The sequence below is a fragment of the Anolis sagrei genome, chromosome 13 (assembly GCF_037176765.1).
Source record: "Anolis sagrei isolate rAnoSag1 chromosome 13, rAnoSag1.mat, whole genome shotgun sequence".
Lineage (NCBI taxonomy): Eukaryota > Metazoa > Chordata > Lepidosauria > Squamata > Dactyloidae > Anolis > Anolis sagrei.
Genome location: NC_090033.1, coordinates 13,148,053 through 13,171,293, shown reverse-complemented (window position 1 = coordinate 13,171,293; position 23,241 = coordinate 13,148,053). Strand labels below are relative to the sequence as shown.

The 23,241-nt window shown below is 39.6% G+C and overlaps 1 protein-coding gene across 1 annotated transcript; it reads right to left on the bottom strand.

The window, feature by feature from the left end:
• Positions 1-9,039: 9,039 nt before the first annotated feature.
• On the bottom strand, positions 9,040-22,781 carry LOC132764923 (arylacetamide deacetylase-like 4). The gene is made up of 4 exons (XM_067472794.1): positions 22,605-22,781; positions 15,653-15,866; positions 12,565-12,628; positions 9,040-9,848 (listed from the first exon to the last, which is right to left on the bottom strand). The coding sequence occupies exons 1-4, from the start codon at positions 22,779-22,781 to the stop codon at positions 9,074-9,076; spliced, it is 1,230 nt and encodes a 409-aa protein (XP_067328895.1). The 3' UTR covers positions 9,040-9,073.
• Between the last annotated feature and the right edge of the window lie 460 nt (positions 22,782-23,241).

Here is a 23,241-nt window from a genome sequence, read left to right as displayed (position 1 = left end):
GGAAGGAGACAAGAGCAATGAAGGGGCGAGAAGGAAGCCGCCGAGGCCCTCTTTGGCAGCGTCCTCCTCCTTGTCCCTCTGTTGCTCTGTTCTTCAGAGGGTTCCTTCCTTGCCAGACTGGGCACCCAAGCCTGACGCCCAGTCTGGGGGGGAAGGAGCACAGAGGAGCACCGAGGGGCGAGGGGGAAATTGATCCTGCCGAGGCTCTCTTCGGCACTGGCCTCCTCCTGACCCCCTCTGTGCTCCGTGCCTCAAAGGGTCCCTCATCAGGGACCAAATTCAAGGTGCAGGTATTATTACGAGGCAATCCTTATTTTAAAAAGGATTGAATGAGGCAATGACATTCCAAAGGATCCCTGATACATGGAGGGACGCAGAAATAATTATGTTACATAAAGAGGGCACAATAGAGACAGATATTAAAAATTACCGGCCGATCTCTCTCCTTAATATGGACTATAAAATCTTTGCAAACATTCTTGCTGCGAGGTTAAAGGAGTTCTTAAGAGAATGGATAGAAGAAGAACAAACAGGCTTTCTCCCAAATAGATATATGAAGGACAATATTCGGATAGTTCTGGACTTAATAGAATACTATGAGTTAAATCATCAGAAGGCATTGGCTGTCCTAGCATTAGACGCAGAAAAAGCATTTGATAATTTAAATTGGGACATATTAAAATTCTTGATACAAGAATTAGATATGGGCACTAAATTTAATAATGCAATAAACACGATATACAACTCACAAAAAGCCAAACTGATGATAAATGGTCAAACGACAGAATAATTTAATATAACCAAAGGAACATGACAGGGATGTCCCCTATCCCCATTAATATTCATAATGGCATTAGAACCATTAATGAAAGATATAAGAGAAGACCAAACTATTAAAGGAGCAAAAATTGGCAAACATGAGTAATACAAATCTTCAGATCTCTGTTCAATTGTTTATTCTTTGGATTCTTCTTAAGTTCAGTCTCCTTTATTGCTATTTTAGTCATTATAGTTTTATTATCATTATTTCTTTCCTTATTTTTCCTGGCATTATGTTGTATCAGATGGCCTCTTAAAACCGCTTGTAACGCATCCCAGGTCACTTGTGGTTTTGTCTCAATAGTATCATTTATTGCTAAGTAGTCTTGAATTATCTTCTTGTATTTTTCTTTATATTCCTCCAATTTAATTAGATTCTCATTTAACCTCCGTTTCCTATACTGATTTTTTTGGTAAATTATTATTTCCAAGGGACAATGGTCAGATAAGTCTCTGAAGTATATTAAAGTCCTGAACATTTGTAGCTAATGTTTTTAGATATCCATGCCATATCAATCCTTGACCATGATTGAGGTCTATGAGAAAAAGTATAATCTTTCTTTTGCTCATTTCTTACTCTCCATGTATCATTTAAATCAAACTCCTCTTGCAATTCGTGAAATTTCTGGGGGAGGATACTGTTTCCAAAATCACCCTTCCTTTTATTTTTGCTTTTATCCCAATGATTATTCATTACCCCATTGAAGTCACCAATCAGGAGAAGTTCGTCATTTAATCAATTTTCTTCAAATTGGTTCTCAAGTATTGAATAAAATTTGTTTTTGGTCCATTAGGTGCATAAATGTTACATATTACAATTTTAGCATCTCCAATTGTTATTTTTACTGCTACACACCTTCCCTCTTGGACCTTGAAAGCTAACTCTGATAGAATGTTCTCCTTTACATAAGTAATTACTCCTCTTTCCTTTTTCTCAAAAGAGGAGTAATACATCTTTCCCAATTTTATATTTGAAAGGTGTTCTGCATGTTTATGACAAATATGCATTTTCTGGAGAATTATTACGTCAAAATTATTTCGTTTCAATTTATTAAATACATTTTTGCATTTCTGGGGTGAATTAAGACCATTGATATTATTTGAAAAGCACTTTATTTGTCTCTCTGCCATTTTATTCATTTTCTTCTAAGACCAATCCGACATTACCAATATCATTTTTTAAAAGATTTTTAAAATTTTATTTATAAATTTATCCAACAAAATGTATAAACATACGTTCTTCTTTCTTTTTACAGTATCTTAAACAAAAGAGTATGTCATATTATATACAATCTAACAGTAAATAAACATCAAAAACGTCTTTGATCATATTTCTTATCATTATTTTTAAATTTCCATTACAATTTGTGCTACAAATAACTCTATCACACACCTTTTATCCAGTTATTATTATTATTATACAATTTTCCCCCTCTTCCCCTTACCCTTAGATTGTGCCCCCTCCACCAGGACCAACCAACTAATGTTGTTTCACTATTCCAAAGTATCATTGTTATTCTTGCTGGCTTATACCACTTTCCCTCATTAAACACATCGTTAGTGTACTATATTCTTCAGGGGAGTCATATCTTGCTTTTTATTTTTATTTCCTTTTCTAGGGGTAGATTCTGGTTTGTCTCCTCATTCTGATCCTTGCATTAATTTTTCATAAAAGACTCTAGACTTTTCTTCACTCGTTAGCCAATACTTTTCCTCATTATATGTTACCATTATTCCTTCACGTCTCTCACATCTGTACCTGATTTCTCTTTTTTTAGTTATTCAGTAAGAAAGTAGTACTTCTGTCTTCTATTTAAAGTCATTTGTGGGAATTCTTTAAGGATGGGGATCTTATTGCCTTTGTAGTAGATGGGATTTTTATCATTCTTTCGTAACACTTCATCCCTTATTCTTTTCTTAGAAAATTGTACAATTACATCCCTTGGCGCCCTATTTTTCCTAGCATAGAATGATGAGATCCTGTAAATTTGGTCAATTTCTTGTTCCAATTCATCTTTTTCAGATTCCAAACACACAGCAAGCAATTTAGTTATAATTTGTTTTATGTCTTTCTTTTGTTTCCTCTTGTATATTCCTGAATCTTAATTGGTAATCCATTTGCATTTGTAATAATTTTTCTTGTTCTAGTTCCATTTTCTCCTTTTGTTTTGTAAGGAATGAATGTCTGAATGCATGTAGAAGAAAAAAACAGGCCTAAAAAGAAAACCAACATGGAGTTCTCGCAAGGCATGATATGGGATGAACTTGGCAGTCGAAGCAAGGAGGCAGCAAGGCATAACTGAATGACAATGAACAATAAGGTGTGCGGTCAAGCAAGTAAGGAGTGTGCAGGAGGTACCCCATAAATCATGAGGCCTGGATTGAGAATGTCCTGGACTGGAACGGACTTGAAAGGAACAGAACAACCTGATTATTAAAAAGAAGAAAAATGGATTTTGGTCTATAAATGCAGGGGACCCCAAGAGCATGCACGCTTCCTGATCCATGGCAACGGAGCATCCACACCTCCTCGGAAAAGACTGATCATCTTCGCCGGAGGAGGCCTGTGTGTGCGTGAGTATGCGTGAATGTGTGTGTGCATGAGAGTTCTCCATCATGTGATTTTGATATGATTCTGTGATGATTGTATTTCAATAAATGTTACATGAATAGTGTCAAAACCAAGTTTGATCTCTAAAGTGTCTCGTTGATCTAAATTACCTTACTATTCCTTGAACACTCTGCACAAAGAACAGGAACCTTTTTGGGACAAGGTTGTTGCAACTCAGAATATGATTCACCTTGCTCCCAAGCACCACCAGACCAAATCTGTAGAATGTATAGAATTTATTTATTGAGTAAAAGATCCAAAGAATGGAAGTGATTAAGTAGATGCAAAGTCCCAAACGTCAGGTTGAATGCAAAATACAGTTCCAAGAAATCTTCAGGTAAAAACAAAGCACAGTCCTTTAAGCAAAAGTCATGAAACAGGGAACACAAGCCTTCAAGCAAAAGTCAAAAGACAGTCAAAAACCCCACTGAGAAACTCTGGCTTCAAGCCCCTAGAATCCCGATGCAGGAACAAAACCCATGAAGCTGTTGGCTAACAAGCTGCGTTGAACTGACAGGTTTACAGCATCTGTGAAACCCCTAAATAGGCTTTCTAAACATCAAAACATCAAACAGTCTAGTCTCACACTGGTCCCATGACACTTTGCTGACCTAGCTTCTCCTGGCAGCGATCTGTGAACTCCTTCTAACGGTTTCGTTATCAGTGTGAGAAGGCACCTGGCTGGCCTCTTCTTCAGCTGCATTCCTTTCCTGTGAGAAACGCTTCCTAGAGGCCGCAACTGGAGGCTGAGGCACAGGAAACTGGCCAGGAGAGCCAGGGATCTGAATCCCATCATGCTGCTCAGGACACTGAACCACAACAGAGATGGGCATGGCTAAGCACAGCTCTTCCTGATGGCCACTGGGAGCATGGCCTTCAAGAAGAGCTGTGCTTAGCCACACCCACCTCGTCCCTCTGCATCACAGCTCGCCGCCAGGGAAGGAAGGGAAACCATGAGATTTTGAAACCGTTTGTTAGGCTTTGCCAAAATTGCTTAATGGTCTAAAAATCAAAATAACTGTGGGAGACATCCGAAAAGAATTCCGAACAATGGGTAAGTGGTTTCAATTCAAAATTCCTCCTTCCACTATTCCTGCATGGCTCGAAATTGATTCAAAAGTGAATTTAATCCGAATTAATTATGATTTTAGACACTTCCGAACGAACTTGCCCAAGCCAAGGCACAAAGAGGGCCTCGGCGGCGGCAGCTTCCCCCTCCGCTACTCCGCATTCCTCCCTCGCAAGGCTGGGCGCTATAAAGAGCGGATAAATCAGATCTTTTAATCCTTAGATGATCTGCGCAGGGAACTTGACAGGGGGAGTGTGTCCCTGTTAGTTCTGCTGGACCTCTCAGCGGCCTTCGACACCGTCGATCACGGTATCCTTCTGGGCCGCCTCATGGATATGGGGCTCGGAGGCACTGCTCTGCAGTGGCTCCGATCCTTCCTTGAGGGACGGACCCAGAAGGTGTTATTGGGTGACACCTGTTTGGCCCCACAACCGTTGTTGTGTGGAGTCCCACAGGGTTCTATCTTGTCCCCGATGTTATTTAACATCTACATGAAGCCGCTGGGAGAGATCATTCGGAATTTCGGACTAAGATGCTATCTCTATGCAGATGACGTCCAAATCTGTCACTCCTTCTCACATGTCACCAAGGAGGCTGTCCAGACCTTGAACCGGTGTTTAGCCGCTGTATTGGACTGGATGAGAGCTAACAAATTGAAATTGAATGTGTTAGACGGGGTTACACTCCCCCTGAAGACGCAGGTTCGCAGCTTGGGAGTGATCCTGGACTCATCGCTGAGCCTGGAAGCCCAGGTCTCAGCGGTGGCCGGGAGAGCTTTTGCACAATTAAAACTTGTGCGCCAGCTGCGCCCGTACCTTGGGAAGTCGGACTTGGCCACGGTGGTCCACGCTCTTGTCACATCCCGATTAGATTACTGCAACACACTCTATGTGGGGTTGCCTTTGAAGACTGCTCGGAAACTCCAACTAGTCCAGCGAGAGGCAGCCAGATTGCTCACCGGGGCGTCATACAGGGAGCATACCACCCCCCTGTTGTGTCAACTCCACTGGCTGCCAATCCAGTTCCGAGCACAATTCAAGGTGCTGGTTTTGACCTATAAAACCCTATACGGTTCCGGCCCAGTGTATCTGTCCGAACGGATTTCCCTCTACGTCCCACCCCGGAGCCTAAGATCTTCTGGGGAGGCCCTGCTCTCGACCCCGCCTCTATCACAGGTGAGATTGGCGGGGACGAGGAGCAGGGCCTTCTCAGTGGTGGCCCCCCGCCTATGGAATTCTCTCCCCGGGGAAATCAGATCTGCAACTACGCTCCTTTCTTTCAGGAAAAAACTAAAAACATGGATCTGGGACCAGGCATTTGGACAAGCGGGTAAATAAAGAAGAACTCCACTGATGGCTAGGAAATGACTAACGGATTGGTTATGTGGAACTCTGGAATTGAAACGCTGATTATAAGAATGACTTTTATATGATGTTTATATGATGTTTATACAATGTCTTAGGTACCAGTGCGGATGTTTTATTATGATAATCGTTTTAATTGCATTTTGTATATCGTTCTTTTATATTTTTGTATACTCTGTATTATTATGTATAGGCATCGAATTCTGCCTTTTTTGTAAGCCGCCCTGAGTCCCCCTCCAGGGGTTGAGAAGGGCGGGGTAAAAGCACCAGTAATAAATAAATAAATAAATAAATCTCACTCGCTGCCACCAATTATATATACCGGATCACTAATGGATCCCACTAGCTGCCAAATTAAATAATAAAGCTTCACAGACCAGTTATGTATGCTGTAAAACAATATAATTGATCCAATCAATCCGCTGACACCAATATGTAGAGCGGCCACCATTGGTTAAGGGTTAACCAAATTTTAAAAGGCTTATTTACTTTGAAAGTATGCTGCCACCATTAGTTTCTTCAAAAGTTGCTTTTGTAATCTTCAAACTTTGAGGCACACTTGAGTCAGGTTTTGATGAACAATAATCAATAAAGTTTATTATTTAGAACGGGTAGAAATGCAGTCAATATCTTGGCTGTTACAGAAAGTTGTGTCTTAAAAGCGTGATGGTTACAAGAATGGTTCTATCTTTGTTACTAAAGAGTTTCTTCTCTTCCTCCAAAACAAAACAAGAATCCCAACAGGACTGTGTCTCTGCCAGAGATTCTTCAGTAGCCCAGAATCTCTTATTAGCTGCAAGTTTGCTTTAGCTACCTTCCTAGCAAACTCCTGGCAGACTTAGGCCTTTTCTTCTAACCTTAACAGCACTCCACTCCTAAACACTAGGGCTGGGCAACCACGGAAAAATTTGTTTCTAAACTCGATTCGTTTTTAGGCGGTTTTTGCGTTTCGTTTTTTAAAAGAATTCCGAAATTTTTCTTTAAAAAAGTTCGATATTTACAAAATTTCGGAAATTATGAAACAATTTTGAAGCAATAACGAATCGATTCGTTAATGGCGGACGCGATTGCGCAATACGCTAAAAAACCCTCCAAATGGGACAGGGGGAACTTCTGAAGCTTCCCTCTCCCTCTGTTGTTGACTGTTGGTGTGATAATTATATTTTTTTATCACTGATAAAACAAACAACGACTATAAAACTTGCACCAGACATACGGAAATAATAATGAAATAATAACGAAACAATTTCGAAACAATTACGAAACAATTTCGAAACAATTACGAAACGAATTGGAAAAATTCGTTTTGTTTTTTAGTTGCTCCTGAATGGTTCAATATCGCTTCGTTATCAAAAAATAACGAATTAATAACGAATTACGAAATTAACGAACGAAACCGCCCAGCCCTACTGACCAGCAATAGTCTGTGGTTCTTCTCCAGGTGTCCTCGGGGGGAAGAAGGAAAGCTGTGACTGCCATCTTACTCAGCACTGTGGGTCTCTCTCCCCCAGTACCAACCAGAAACAGTCTGTGGGTCTCTCTCACCCCCAGAAACACCAGTAAAGCTGCTGCTCCCCAGTACTGACCAGCAACAGTCTGTGGGTCCCTATAACCCCACACAAACACCAGGGGATTGTGTTTCCTCAAAGGAAAGAAGTAAAACTGTGGCTGTCATCTTACTCAGCACTGTGGTTCTCTCTCCCCCAGTACCCAGCAGCAACAGTCTGTGGGTCTCTCTCACCCCACACAAACACCAGGGGATGCTCTGCTTTAGATATTGTGTGTCCTCAGGGGGAAGAAGAAAAATTGTGGCTACCATTTTACTCAGCACTGTGGGTCTTACAACAGTCTGTGGGTCTGTCTAACCTCATACAAACTCCAGGAGATAGATAGGGGGAAAGCTGCTACTGAGCCCAGAGAAATCATCCCATAAAAGCAGATTTTTGTACTAGGCCTGGGTAACAACGGAAAAAAATTGTTTCTAAAATCGATTCGTTTTTTGGGTTTTTTTGCGTTTCGTTATTTAAAATAATTACAAAATTTTCCTTTAAAAAAGTTCGATATTTACGAAATTTCGTAAATGCGAAAAAATTACAAAACATTAACGAATCGATTTCCGAAACAATAACGAATCGATTCGTTAACGGCGGACGCGACCGCGAAATACGCTAAAAAACCTCCAAAAACTTCTGAAGCTTCCCTCTCCCTCTGTTGTTGACTGTTGGTGTGATATTATAAATTTTTTTCACTAATTAAACAAAGAACAACCATAAAACTTGCCCCAGACATGCGGAAATAATAACGAAACGACCTCAAAACAACGAAACGAATACAATAACGAAATACGAAGCATTTACAAAACTATTTAAAAATTCGTTTTTTTAAAAAATTGCTCCAGAATGCTTCGTTATCGTTTTGTAATTGGAAAAATTAACGAATTATTAACGAATTACGAATTAACGAAACGAAACCGCCCAGCCCTATTTTGTACTATACTTAATAAAAATAAGACATCCCTTGGAAATAAGCCATAGTGTGTCTTCTTGAAGAAAAAAAATAAGACAGTGTCTTATTTTTGGGGAAACGTGGTAAATAATCACAAAGGCCAGGTGGCCATCTACTTCAATCTCTACCTCAAGAAGATTTGTGGAAAGGAGTTAAATTAAACAACCACTGCAATAAAGATCTGCCAGACTATCAGTTTTTGCAAGGTAGGATTTATTCAAGCAAGAAAGGAAGAGAGAATGAAAGAAAGAAAGAAAGAAAGAAAAGAAGGGCATAATGACTACATATTTGAAGGGTATCATATTGAGGAGTGGGTTAGCTTATTCTCTTCTTCTGTGGAGTCCAGAACAAGGGCAACTCATTCGTATCGGAGGAAATTTCACCTGAACATTAGGAAATAGATGTTCTGATGGTAAAAGCTGTTGGATATGGAGCTTGGGAGTGTGGTGGTTTCTTCTCTGGAGGTTTGGATGGCCATCTGTCAGGACGGCTGGGATCATGTCTTTCTGTTTTGTTAGAATAGCGTTGAACTTCTTTGTGGTCTCTTCCAACATTATGACCCCAGTTTCTCCATGTAACGCTATCTCTACATAAGTGTATCTTGGGAAAAAACAAAGAACGTGTTTCTCAACGGTCAGCCCAATGTTCACATCAACCGAATTATTGGAAGAACTGATAAGCGTTGAAGGAAATTGATGAAGTGTTTTATAAATTGTTAAGGAAATGAATCACATGTTGGTAATGGCTTCTCACAGTTGGGTATTCCAGTATCCATTTGCCATAGTCAGCTAGTATTCCGTGGAAGCCCTCCTTGATGTGATACCACGTCACTGGGACACCATTGTCCTCTAGCCGTTTCTTGTACAAGAGCCCATCGTCCCGAACTACATCGTATTCGCAGGTTAATAGGAAAGTCTTGGGGAGCTGGCGGATGATGTCATCTTCTGCTAAAAGCGGGGAAAACATTGGGTTAATGCATTCCTTGCAGATTTCGTAAAGTTCTTGGGAAAACGGAGCCGGCTCCATGGGCACGTAGCCCCTGGCCTTAAATTCTTCTGGAATGTAGTCAGGATTGATCCATTTTCTGTATTTCGCCCACAAATGCTTGGGAACATGAGCGTTCTTCATTAAGCCCTCCACGTTGGTCCTCTTCCCAGTCAGATACGTCATGCCAAATATCAAGGTTCGTTTCTTGAACAAAATAGGAACTGAATGGTTTTGCTGATAAGAAGGCAAATTGAAATCGATTGCTTGGAGGAATGGATATATAAGAACCTGACCTCGGAGCTTTGGGAGATCCTTCTTTGTTGCCAGATGTTGACAAACAGCTGCAGCAAATGTCCCTCCGCTAGATTCTCCGAAGACAACGATGCGATTCGGGTCCACTCCGTATTCCTCTGCATTTTTCAAAAAGTGTATGGTAGCCGTGCAGCAATCCATCACTGGGATTGGGAATGGATGATCCGGAGCCAGGCGAAACCTGAAGCAGAAATGAGAAATGGTTTGAATCCGTACATCTAGGTGATGCATTCTAGGAAGTGTTTTAAAGCAAACTGGATGAATTCCCGCCCTCCTTTCCCCCTCGCTTCTGTCTGGATCCTGGGAAGTGTTTTAAAGCAGACTGGATGAATTCCCCCTTCCTTTCCCCTCGCTTTTGTCTGGATCCTGGGAAGCGTTTTAAAGCAGACTGGATGAATTCCTCCTCCCTTTCCCCTCGCTTTTGTCTGGATCCTGGGAAGCGTTTTAAAGCAAACTGGATGAATTCCCCCTTCCTTTCCCCTCGCTTTTGTCTGGATCCTGGGAAGCATTTTAAAGTAGACTGGATGAATTCCTCCCTCCTTTCCCCTCGCTTAGTCTGGATGCTGGGAAGCGTTTTAAAGCAAACTGGATGAATTCCCCCTTCCTTTCCCCTCGCTTTTGTCTGGATCCTGGGAAGCATTTTAAAGTAGACTGGATGAATTCCTCCCTCCTTTCCCCTCGCTTAGTCTGGATGCTGGGAAGCGTTTTAAAGCAAACTGGATGAATTCCCCCTTCCTTTCCCCTCGCTTTTGTCTGGATCCTGGGAAGCATTTTAAAGTAGACTGGATGAATTCCTCCCTCCTTTCCCCTCGCTTAGTCTGGATGCTGGGAAGCATTTTAAAGCAAACTGGATGAATTCCCCCTTCCTTTCCCCTCGCTTTTGTCTGGATCCTGGGAAGCATTTTAAAGTAGACTGGATGAATTCCTCCCTCCTTTCCCCTCGCTTAGTCTGGATGCTGGGAAGCATTTTAAAGCAAACTGGATGAATTCCCCCTTCCTTTCCCCTCGCTTTTGTCTGGATCCTGGGAAGCATTTTAAAGTAGACTGGATGAATTCCTCCCTCCTTTCCCCTCGCTTAGTCTGGATGCTGGGAAGCATTTTAAAGCAAACTGGATGAATTCCCCCTTCCTTTCCCCTCGCTTTTGTCTGGATCCTGGAAAGCATTTTAAAGTAGACTGGATGAATTCCTCCCTCCTTTCCCCTCGCTTAGTCTGGATGCTGGGAAGCGTTTTAAAGCAAACTGGATGAATTCCCCCTTCCTTTCCCCTCGCTTTTGTCTGGATCCTGGGAAGCATTTTAAAGTAGACTGGATGAATTCCTCCCTCCTTTCCCCTCGCTTAGTCTGGATGCTGGGAAGCGTTTTAAAGCAAACTGGATGAATTCCCCCTTCCTTTCCCCTCGCTTTTGTCTGGATCCTGGGAAGCATTTTAAAGTAGACTGGATGAATTCCTCCCTCCTTTCCCCTCGCTTAGTCTGGATGCTGGGAAGCATTTTAAAGCAAACTGGATGAATTCCCCCTTCCTTTCCCCTCGCTTTTGTCTGGATCCTGGGAAGCATTTTAAAGTAGACTGGATGAATTCCTCCCTCCTTTCCCCTCGCTTAGTCTGGATGCTGGGAAGCGTTTTAAAGCAAACTGGATGAATTCCCCCTTCCTTTCCCCTCGCTTTTGTCTGGATCCTGGGAAGCATTTTAAAGCAGACTGGATGAATTCCTCCTCCCTTTCCCCTCGCTTTTGTCTGGATCCTGGGAAGCGTTTTAAAGCAAACTGGATGAATTCCCCCTTCCTTTCCCCTCGCTTTTGTCTGGATCCTGGGAAGCATTTTAAAGTAGACTGGATGAATTCCTCCCTCCTTTCCCCTCGCTTAGTCTGGATGCTGGGAAGCATTTTAAAGCAAACTGGATGAATTCCCCCTTCCTTTCCCCTCGCTTTTGTCTGGATCCTGGGAAGCATTTTAAAGTAGACTGGATGAATTCCTCCCTCCTTTCCCCTCGCTTAGTCTGGATGCTGGGAAGCATTTTAAAGCAAACTGGATGAATTCCCCCTTCCTTTCCCCTCGCTTTTGTCTGGATCCTGGGAAGCATTTTAAAGTAGACTGGATGAATTCCTCCCTCCTTTCCCCTCGCTTAGTCTGGATGCTGGGAAGCGTTTTAAAGCAAACTGGATGAATTCCCCCTTCCTTTCCCCTCGCTTTTGTCTGGATCCTGGGAAGCATTTTAAAGTAGACTGGATGAATTCCTCCCTCCTTTCCCCTCGCTTAGTCTGGATGCTGGGAAGCGTTTTAAAGCAAACTGGATGAATTCCCCCTTCCTTTCCCCTCGCTTTTGTCTGGATCCTGGGAAGCATTTTAAAGTAGACTGGATGAATTCCTCCCTCCTTTCCCCTCGCTTAGTCTGGATGCTGGGAAGCGTTTTAAAGCAAACTGGATGAATTCCTCCCTCCTTTCCCTTTGCTTTTGTCTGGATCCTGGGAAGCGTTTTAAAGCAAACTGGATGACTTCCCCTTTCCTTTCCCCTCGCTTTTGTCTGGTTCCTGGGGAGCATTTTAAAGCAAACTGGATTCATGTCCTCCTCCCCCCCCCTCCTTTCCCCTCACTTCTTTCTGCATCCTGGGAAGCATTATAAAAGAGACTGGATGAATCCCCCCTCTCCCCTCCCCCCTTCTGGAGTAAAACAATACTTTCAATGAAACATGAAATAACACTTTCAAACTATTAAGGAAAGGATTTTGAAATTTCGGGGGTTTCTAAAAGTTTTGATTATTTTTTTCTGTGAAAATTGGAATTGACTTTCGAATTGAACCACCAGAACCCCCTACATCCGAAACATGTTTTGAACTATTTTTTTTATCAAGCAAGCCTACTAACCAATATAACCAGGATGAGTGTGAAGTCACTTACCCAATGCACACAACTACAGAATTGGTTGCCTCAGCAATGCAGCAGCAGCGAGTGTCGCACATATCTAATAAACACATAAAGTTTGAAAAGAGATTACTGACAGGTTTCAGGACTGTTTAGAAAAATTCTATACTCTCCCGGAATTTTGTTTCTTGGAAAAAATCAGGAAGCTACTGCTTCAAGGCTGACATAACTATATTCACAGTAATTCTTTTAGTTTACTAAAATGGATCCATTGGCGGGTTAAAAGTGTGGACCTGGGTATATGTCTACATTAAATGATTCATTTCCAAGGATGCTCAACTATTTCAGGAAGCATATTAGAGTCTTATTTGATAGTATAATCATGTGCCCATGCTGACAAAGAGATCCCGGTTTACCAGAGACGTGCAAAGCGTCTGGAATCCGATTAGTAATTCATTTTGGAGATTTGGATGACCCTAGCTTCATTTTGTAAAGCTTCAGAGGGGGTCCCCTTTCATTTTGTAACCTGAATCTCCGAAACTTGGGGGAAAATGTTGAGTCTAGTTTGTCCATCATTTTTACAGTTATCACAATGAAACTTGGCACACTTGGAGGCAACATTTACAATTTTAAGTCTGCCAACTTTCGGTCACACACTGATATTTAGGAATTAAAAAACTACAAGACACTGCGGGGAGGAGACCAACATTGCAGAAAGTCATGTGATTGGCTGACAAGGAAAAAAACGCACGCAGGTACCATTGTCAATCACATCACCCCCCCTTTCCCCCTCCTACCCCAGGTAATTATGGGGCATGTTACATTAAATCTTGAAATGCTCCAACAAAAAAACCCCAAAAAAATCTTTACTAATCTCTCCAAAATATTTTGGTGGCTTCCCTTTTGTTTTGTAATGCTTCTGAGAGGAGTCCTGTTCTAATTAGTAACGTGGATATTTGTATTAATGAAGCATACAAATCTCCAGAAGGTAAACATGGAAAAATTTGGTTCTAAACTCGTTTCGTTTTTAGGGGGCCCTTGCGTTTCGTTTTTTTAAAGAATTCCGAAATTTTACTTTAAAAAAATTCAAAATATATGAAATTTCGTAAAATTACGAATCGATTCGTTAATGGCGGACGCGATTGCGCAATATGCTAAAAAAACCCTCCAAATGGGACAGGGGGAATTTCTGAAGCTTCCCTCTCCCTCTGTTGTTGACTGTTGGTGTGATAAAACAAACAACAACTATATTATATTATATTATATTAATTATATTATATTATATTATATTATTATAATATGATTATATTATATTGTTGTATATTATATTATATTATAATATTATATTATAATATTGTATATTATATTATATTACATTATATTATAATATATTATATTTTATATATTACATTATATTATAATATATTACATATATTATATTATAATATACAATTATAATATAATATAATAATAATATAGTAATTAGGCCTGGGTAACAACGGAAACATTTGTTTCTAAAATCGATTTGTATTTGGGGGGGTTTTTTGTTTCGATATTTAAAATAATTACAAAATTTTCCGTTTAAAAAGTTCGATATCTACGAAATTTCGTAAATGGTAAAAAATTAACAAATCGATTTCCGAAACAATAACGAATCGATTCGTTAATGGCGAACGCGACCGCGAAATACGCTAAAAAACCTCCAAAACCTTCTGAAGCTTCCCTCTCCCTCTGTTGTTGACTGTTGGTGTGATATTATAATTTTTTTCACTAATTAAACCATAAAACTGGCCCAGACATGCGGAAATAATAAGGAAACGACCTCAAAACAATAACGAAACGAATACAATATCAAAATACGAAGCATTTACAAAACGTTTTTGAAAATTCGTTTTTTTAAATAATTGCTCCAGAATGGTTCGTTATCGTTTTGTAATTGAAAAAATTAACGAATTATTAACGAATTACGAATTAACGAAACGAAACCGCCCAGCCCTAATAGTAATATAATACAGTAATATAATAATATAATATACAATACTATAATATAATAGTATTATAATAATATAATATATAATGTATTTTATATTATTATAATATTGTAATATTATATTATTATATTATATATTATATTATAATTGTATGTTATAAAATACAATTATGAAATTACGAAAATAATTACGAAAATTGGGAAAATTGTTTTGATTCTTAATTACTTCTCACACTATTCCTGCATGGCTTGATATTGGATCGTAAGCTAATTTAAATACGAATTAATAACGAATTACGAAATTAACAAACTGGATTGCCCAAGCCTATTCTAGAAGCATTATCTGACTGCATCTCTGCCTATGAACCCACCAGGAGTTTGAGATCTTCCGGGGAGACCCTGCTCTCGATCCCGCCTGCTTCTCAAGCTCGGCTGGCGGGGACGAGAGATAGGGCCTTCTCGGTGGTGGCTCCTCGGCTGTGGAACGCCCTTCCTACGGACATTAGACTAGCACCATCTCTAATGGTATTCCGCAAAAAGGTGAAGACCTGGATGTTTGTGCAGGCGTTTGAGTAATTTAGTGCAATCTGGTAATGGAACATAGGAATGGAACAATGGACGACGAACCTGGACTACGCTTGAATGATGAGAAGATTGGGTACGGTTGTTTTTTGTAATAATTGTGCATTGTAATTGCTTATTGGTAATTTATGGATAATGTGTTAAGTCAATTGTTATATGTTGTATGGAACCACTGCTGTTTCTACTGTTTTTACTGTTTGTGAACCGCCGTGAGTCGCCTTCGGGCTTGAGATACAGCGGTATATAAGCAAAGTAAATAAATAAATAAATAAATTATCTTCTGACATTTCGCCTGCATCTGTGGCAAGCATTCTCAGAGGTTGTGAGGTTGTGAAAAGCCTTCGACAATACATAGACCCTCCAAAGCTTTGCACAGCTCTTCAAGCTAAAGTGTGAAAGCAGGACCGACAGAAATCAGGAATCACAACCATTTTTGTTTTGTTTTGCTGGCTCACATACAGGCATGATAGGAAAACCTTATGTTAAAGTCCGATGCCAAATCCTTACAATTCTATCAAATGGAATCTCATGGGCTTCATTCGGAGAACTTACTAATGTTTCCGAAAAGACCGGCGCCTTCAGCAATGAGAACCACTCCTTTTCTGTTTCCAGAAATCGCTTTGGGCCAATACACTCTCACCGGGATGTCTTCAAAAAGCAAGCTCTTGATAATCAACGCTGGGCTCTTCTTCAATGGGATTGCTTTATAGAAAGTGGCAAAGGCTTTATACCTGTGGCAAATGCCAAGCTTCTCACAGGCGACTGCCTATTTGGAGCAAAACAAGGACAAGGAAGAATTGAATGTAGCATGCATGCAGGACGTAGACACAAGGAATGACAGCCATAGGGTGAGCCTACACTCGATTGTCTCTTACATGGCCAAATAAAAATTAAGTAACACTATACTTTTAAATTAATTTTTATTTTAAAATTATAATGCACAAACAAAACATATTACAAACATATACACATTAGGGCTGGGCGGTTTCGTTTCGTAATTTCGTAATTCGTTAAAAATTCGTTAATTTTTTTGGTTACGAAGCGATAACGAACCATTCAGGAGCATCCAAAAAATGAAACGAATTTTTCAATTCGTTTCGTAATTGCTTCGTAGTGTTTCGTATTCGTTTTGTATTCGTTTCGAAATTGTTTCGTTATTATTTCCGCATGTCTGGGGAAAGTTTTATAGCTGTTGTTTGTTTAATCAGTGAAAAAAATTATAAATATCACACCAACAGTCAACAACAGAGGGAGAGGGAAGCTTCAGAAGTTCCCCCTGTCCCATATGGAGGTTTTTTAGCGTATTGCGCAGTCGCATCCGCCATTAACGAATCGATTCGTATTCGTTTCGTATTCTTTTCATATTGTTTCGTAATTTTATGAAATTTCGTAGATATCGAACTTTTTTAAAGAAAAATTTCGGAATTCTTTTAAATATCGAAACGCAAAAAACCCCAAAAAACGAATCGAGTTTAGAAACAAATTTTTCTGTGGTTGCCCAGCCCTAATACACATATATATAGACAACCCGCCACCCACATACAATTACCCCTCAGCCCACCCCCTGTGCAACCCACCACCTTGGCTCCCGACACTGATCTATTAGGCTTGGGCGATCCAGTTCGTTAATTTCGTAATTCGTTATTAATTCGTATTTAAATTGGGCAGCTCAGACTTAAGACCAAGTAACAGGGATGATAAATGGTTCACAAACAATTATGAGGTGTCCCAAAACAAAAGATTAATGTGGGCTAAGGTTGATACTACAGCAATAACAGATAGCCTTAAAACAGAGAATGCAAAAAATTGGGCTGCCACTATCCAGTCACCTACAGCTGACTGGACACTAGTTTCCAATGCATTTACAAACCTGTGCCACATGTTGAAGAAACATTTAACAACTATCTAAAGAAAAGAATTTTGGCAATCACTTTGTAAGATCATCTTTATTGCGTGTATGGCAAAAATATAAAGATTACTTTTATAAAAAAAACACCTCTATGGGTATCCCCAATGGAAGCTCATCAAAGAAGACTTCTAGGATGGAGAGAATGGCCCACTTATAGAGATATATTGATCAAGGGGACACAGGAGATTATTTATTTATTTATTTATTTGATGCATTTGTTAACCGCCATTCTCAGCCCTTTAGGGCGACTCATGGCGGTGTACAACACATATAAAAGGCAATTTACAAAAAGGCAATTACAACAACATATTAACAATACAACAATTACAAAATTACACTAAATAATCCGCTTCGTCTCATAGTAGAATCATAACCAATCTCATATTCCTTGTTCCATTCCAGTCGTCTTTACCACATTGTTATAGCACTTAATTAAATGCCTTCTCGAACAGCCATGTCTTAAGGCTTTTTCGGAAGGACATAAGGGAGGGCGCCTGTCTGATGTCTGCAGAGAGAGTGTTCCACAGCCGGGGGGCCACCACCGAGAAGGCCCTCTCTCTCGTCCCCGCCAGACGTGCCTGTGAGGCAGGCGGGATCGAGAGAAGGGCCTCCCCAGACGATCTCAAGGTCCTCGTGGGCTCGTAGGCCAAGATGCGGTCCGAAAGGTATTTTGGGCCGGAGCCGTTTAGGGCTTTGTAGGCCAAGACCAGCACCTTAAATTGGGTCCGGTAGCAAATCGGCAGCCAGTGGAGCTGGGACAACAAGGGCGTTGTGTGCTCCCTGCATCCCGCTCCAGTTAGTAACATGGCTGCCGCGCGCTGAACCAGCTGAAGCTTCCGGGCCATCTTCAAGGGCAGCCCCACGTAGAGAGCGTTGCAGTAGTCAAGGCGGGATGTGACCAGAGCGTGTACCACCGTGGTCAAGTCAGACTTCCCGAGATACAGGCGCAGCTGGCGCACGAGCCTGAGCTGTGCAAATGCTCCCCTGGTCACCGCTGAAATCATTTGAACAAATAAAACAAAAGTATAAAAGCCTCACTTGGCTACATTACCTTCAACTGAAAGACTATTATAAACAAGATAAAAAAATAGATTTTGAATTAGAGGAAACTTTTTGGGATAAAATATTAAATATGAAAAAGAAAATAATAACAGCTCTGTATAGAAAATTACTATCCTGGGCAACAGAAACGGAGCAAGTTAAGAATTGTATGATCAGGTGGGCCGAAAATTTAAGGAGACCTATCCACCTTAGAGAGTGGGAACAAATGTGGAACAGGAAATTAAAATATACATATGCAATGGACTTGAAAGAGAACTGGATAAAGATGTTCCACAGATGGTATACTACACCTGAAAAATTGGCCCATATGTATGGTAATATGTCAAATAGGTGTTGGAAGGGATGTCAACAAATAGGCTCCTTTTACCACATGTGGTGGACTTGTAAGGAATCTACGAAATATTGGTCTCAAATTCATGCGGAACTTCAAAAAATACTGAAGAAATCCTTTAAAAAGAAACCCGAATATTATTTACTAGGTTTTACGGACCAAGAGTTACAATTTAATGAGAATGAAGATAGGCTATTTACATATATAACAACTGCAGCAAGAGTAACTTTTGCTAGTGTTTGGAAGCAGGAAAAAATCCCAGAGACTGATTCATGGCTGGAGAAGGTAAGAGAAATAAGAGACATGGATATTTTGACTTTTTATTTGAAAAAGAATACGGGCAAGTTGATAAAGAGGACCGATTGGGCCCCCTTTTACGAGTATGATAAAAGAAGAAGAGAACAAGAGGAACTGGAGATAACAACAGGGAACTAATGGACCAAAAAACCGAAGTGTGAAATGGAAGTCAAGTTTTATTTAGTAGGGTATGTCTATTTTTGTGTGTGTGTTTTGTAATTTCTCTTTTTTTTCTCTCTCTCTCTCTTTCTTCCTTTTTTTCCTTTCTGAACTTTTTCTAAAATATTGTTCTCACTCTTTCGATGTATTTGTTAGAAATTTAATAAAATATTTAAAATAATAATAATAATAATAAAAAAGAAACATTTAACAACTAAACCTTCCATAAAAAATCATCAGACAAGTAGATCACCATGGTTTGACACTGAATGCTGGCAGTTAAGAAAGAAACTGAAATCAGCCATGAGACTTGCCCAGAAGTGCCCCACAGCCCTGATACAAACCAAGATGTTGACCCTTAGACAGAAATATAAAAAACTTATAAAATTAAAGAAAAACAATTACGCCACTGCTACTTGGTCTGGACTTGAATTAGCAGCGAAGAGCCATAGTTCGGCTATATTTTGGCATTCTGTAACAGGAATATTAAAAGAACGGAGATTTTCTCATGACATCCCAATTGCAGCCAGGGATTGGGAGGATTACTATCAAGGTTTGTTTGCTTTAACAGAACCAGTAGAGAAACAACACTTATCCAGAGATTCATTAGGCATGGAAGCACCACCCCCTTGGCCACCAGTTTCAGAAAAGGAGATAAAGTGTATAATTCAAGGATTAAAGAGTGACAAAGCACCTGGGGAAGATTTCTTACCAGCCGAGTTATTTAAAAAAGATCCTGATTGGTGGGCTCCTCTTTTGGCAGGCCTGTTTACTAGGCCTGGGTAACAACGCAAAAATTTGTTTCTAAAATCGATTTGTAATTGGGGTTTTTTTTTATTTCGATATTTAAAATAATTACAAAATTTTCCTTTTAAAAAGTTCGATATTTACGAAATTTCGTAAATGGTAAAAAATTAACGAATCGATTTCCGAAACAATAACGAATCGATTCGTTAATGGCGGACGCGACCGCGAAATACGCTAAAAAACCTCCAAAACCTTCTGAAGCTTCCCTCTCCCTCTGTTGTTGACTGTTGGTGTGATATTATAATTTTTTTTCACTAATTAAACCATAAAACTGGCCCAGACATGCAGAAATAATAACGAAACGATCTCGGAACAATAACGAAATGAATACAATAACGAAATACGAAGCATTTACAAAACGTATTTAAAAATTCGTTTTTTTAAATAATTGCTCCAGAATGGTTTGTTATCGTTTTGTAAATGGAAAAATTAACAAATTATTAACGAATTACGAATTAACGAAATGAAACCGCCCAGGCCTACTGTTTACACATATAAACAATACTTGCCAGATACCAGTTGGATGGAAGCTGGCAATAGTAGTTCCCATATATAAAAAAGGGAATAAAAAGGATCCTAGTAATTACAGGCCCATTAGTTTAATAGATATTGTTGCCAAAATTTATGCTAGGTTCCTACTGAGCAGAACTGAAAGCTGGGTAAACGAAAAAGGTATCCTTGCGGAAGAATAAGCAGGGTTTAGACAAAACAGATCTACCATTGATAACTGTTTTATCCTGAATCATTTGATTGCCAAATACTAGGGCTGGTCAATTCGTTTCGTTAATTCGTAATTCGTTAAAAAATTCGTTAATTTTTGAATTACGAAACGATTACAAAACTTTTTTTTTAACCTGGAAGTGTTTTTAAATATCGAAACGGCAGGCGCCAAAAAAATTTGTATTTCCGTCCATTTCGGAAATACGTAAGATGGCCACCTGCCGATGCTTGCTGAGAGGGCGAGCTTTTACTTTTCCTTGGAAGGGAGAGGGGCGAGCGAGCGGCGAGCGAGAGGGGCGAGCGAGCGGCGAGCGAGAGGGCCCGCCAGAGTGAGTGCCTGCCTTCCCTCCTTAATAATAATTAATAATAATTAATCCCTATTCTACTAAATAAATAATTAAATTTAAAAAATATTTAAATGAATATAATATAATATAATATAATATAATATAATATAATATAATATAATATAATTGTTTGTTTTATCACACCAACAGTCAACAACAGAGGGAGAGGGAAGCTTCAGAAGTTCCCCCTGTCCCGTTTGGAGGTTTTTTTAGCATATTGCGCAATCGCATCCACCATTAACGAATCGATTCGTAATTTACGAAATTTCAGAAGTTTCAAAATTTTGAAATCTTAAATTTCGGAAGTCCTCAGAATTTAGAAACGCTAGCGCACCCTAGAAACAAAACGGGTTTAGAACCAATTTTTTCTTGATCGCCAAGCCTATGATCTATGCTTACTTTTATTTGACCCTCTGTTCTTCTAGATCAATAAATTCCTCTTGTTTTTATTTCTTAAATTCTCCCGTCAGGTATGCTAAGGCCAGCTTCCCATTTCTTTCAAAGACTTCATGACTTTCATATTTCAGATTGCTAGAAATCTTGGCCATGTGTGCATTAGGCTTGGTTGATCAAAAGAAAAATGGTTCAAAACTTTGGTTCGATTTGGAATTGAATTCTGAATTTTCGGAAAAAAAATCGGAACTTTTAGAACTTTCCGAAATTTCCGATTCGCTTCGTTAATGGCAGACACTGGTACTGCAAATCCCATCATCCATTATCTATACTCCTGCAAAAAAATTTTTTGCCACTCTGCTTTAATTATGTTGAATTTGTAACCATGAAAATACATCCTACATATCAGATATTTACATTACGATTCATAATAGTAGCAGAATTGCAGTTTAAAAGTAACAATGAAAATAATTTGATGGTGGGGGTCACACCAATATGAGGAACTGTTCTATGACGTATTCATTGAAAATCTATTGCAAGATGTTCTATAGTAGGATGTTCCAAGAGTTTGTAGTTTAATACACTTTCCCCATGTTTTTATGACAGAATCAATTAGGTAATTACAACCTAGGAACAAAAACTGTGTGACACAGTGCTCTTTTGACAAATTTGCATTCGATTTTCTGGAACCTATTGTGCCTCTTTTTTGGATGTCCACTAAGCTGTGGGATTAAACGGATCCAAATTTCGGGTGAAATACTTGGACGCTTCTGAAAGTAAGAACTAGAATCCCGTTTACAAACTGGAAAACCAAACTATCAAACTATCCCTACTAGGCCTGGGTAACAACGGAAAAAAATGTTTCTAAAATCAATTCGTTTTTTGGGGTTTTTTGCGTTTCGGTATTTAAAAGAATTCTGAAATTTTCCTTTAAAAAAGTTCGATATTTACGAAATTTCGTAAATGGTAAAAAAATTACAAAACAATAACGAAACAATAACGAATCGATTCGTTAATGGCGGCCGCGATCGCGCAATACACTAAAAAAACTTCTGAAGCTTCCTTCTCCCTCTGTTGTTGACTGTTGGTGTGATATTATAATTTTTTTTCACTAATTAAACAAAAAACAACTATAAAACTTGCCCCAGACATGCGGAAATAATAACAAAACGACCTCAAACCAATAACGAAACGAATACATAACGAAATACGAAGCATTTACGAAACGAATTGAAAAATTTATTTTGTTTTTAAGTTGCTCCAGAATGGTTCGTTATCGCTTCGTTAACAAAAAAAATAACGAATTTTTAACGAATTATGAATTAACGAAACGAAACCGCCCAGCCCTAATCCCTACAATTGACTGCAAAAATCACATCCCTTTCCTTGTTCGACATCCAGAGAAAGAGAGCTTCCATATGATGATGTCATATAAACATACACAAAGATACAGAAATTCGTGTTAAGATCAGAACTTACCCCAAGCCCTAAAAACTGGAGAAATGAATGGTAAAGCCGTAAATTATAAGGATGTTTGATTCCCGGTGGGATGTGTATCCTGGTCTGGTCGTAATAAATCGCCCATGAGACCCCGAAGGCTAGAATGAAAAGGCTGGCATATAGCACAAGCATCCCGAGAGTTGCAAGAAATGCCATGCTCACGACGAACGAAAGGACTCCTGTTTGTCTCAGTTGGTTTCCGATATTTAATATCACACCAGCCTCAATTTATTTATTTCCTATAATTATATCCCGCCCTTCTCACTCTCAAGGTAATTTAAACAAATTAAAACAATGAGAGCCGTGTTTCAACACTGGAAAGGATACACACAAGAGGTGTGAATTTTTTTATTAGTCGTATCAAATGAATCAAATACATACTTATGAGACGATATCCATCATGTGCTAAACGTAAGAATTGAAACTTACGCAATGAACGGTTGAATCTGCAAAGGGGAGAACTGGCTGGACAATTTCTGTGCTGGACTTCTGAATGAAGCAGAGCGTTTGAGGACTGGGACGTCCGTAGGGATACCAAGCTGCTTGTTTATAAAGCCATTGTCCTCCCAACTCTGCTATACGCCTGCAAAACATGGACTGTCTACAGTCATACACA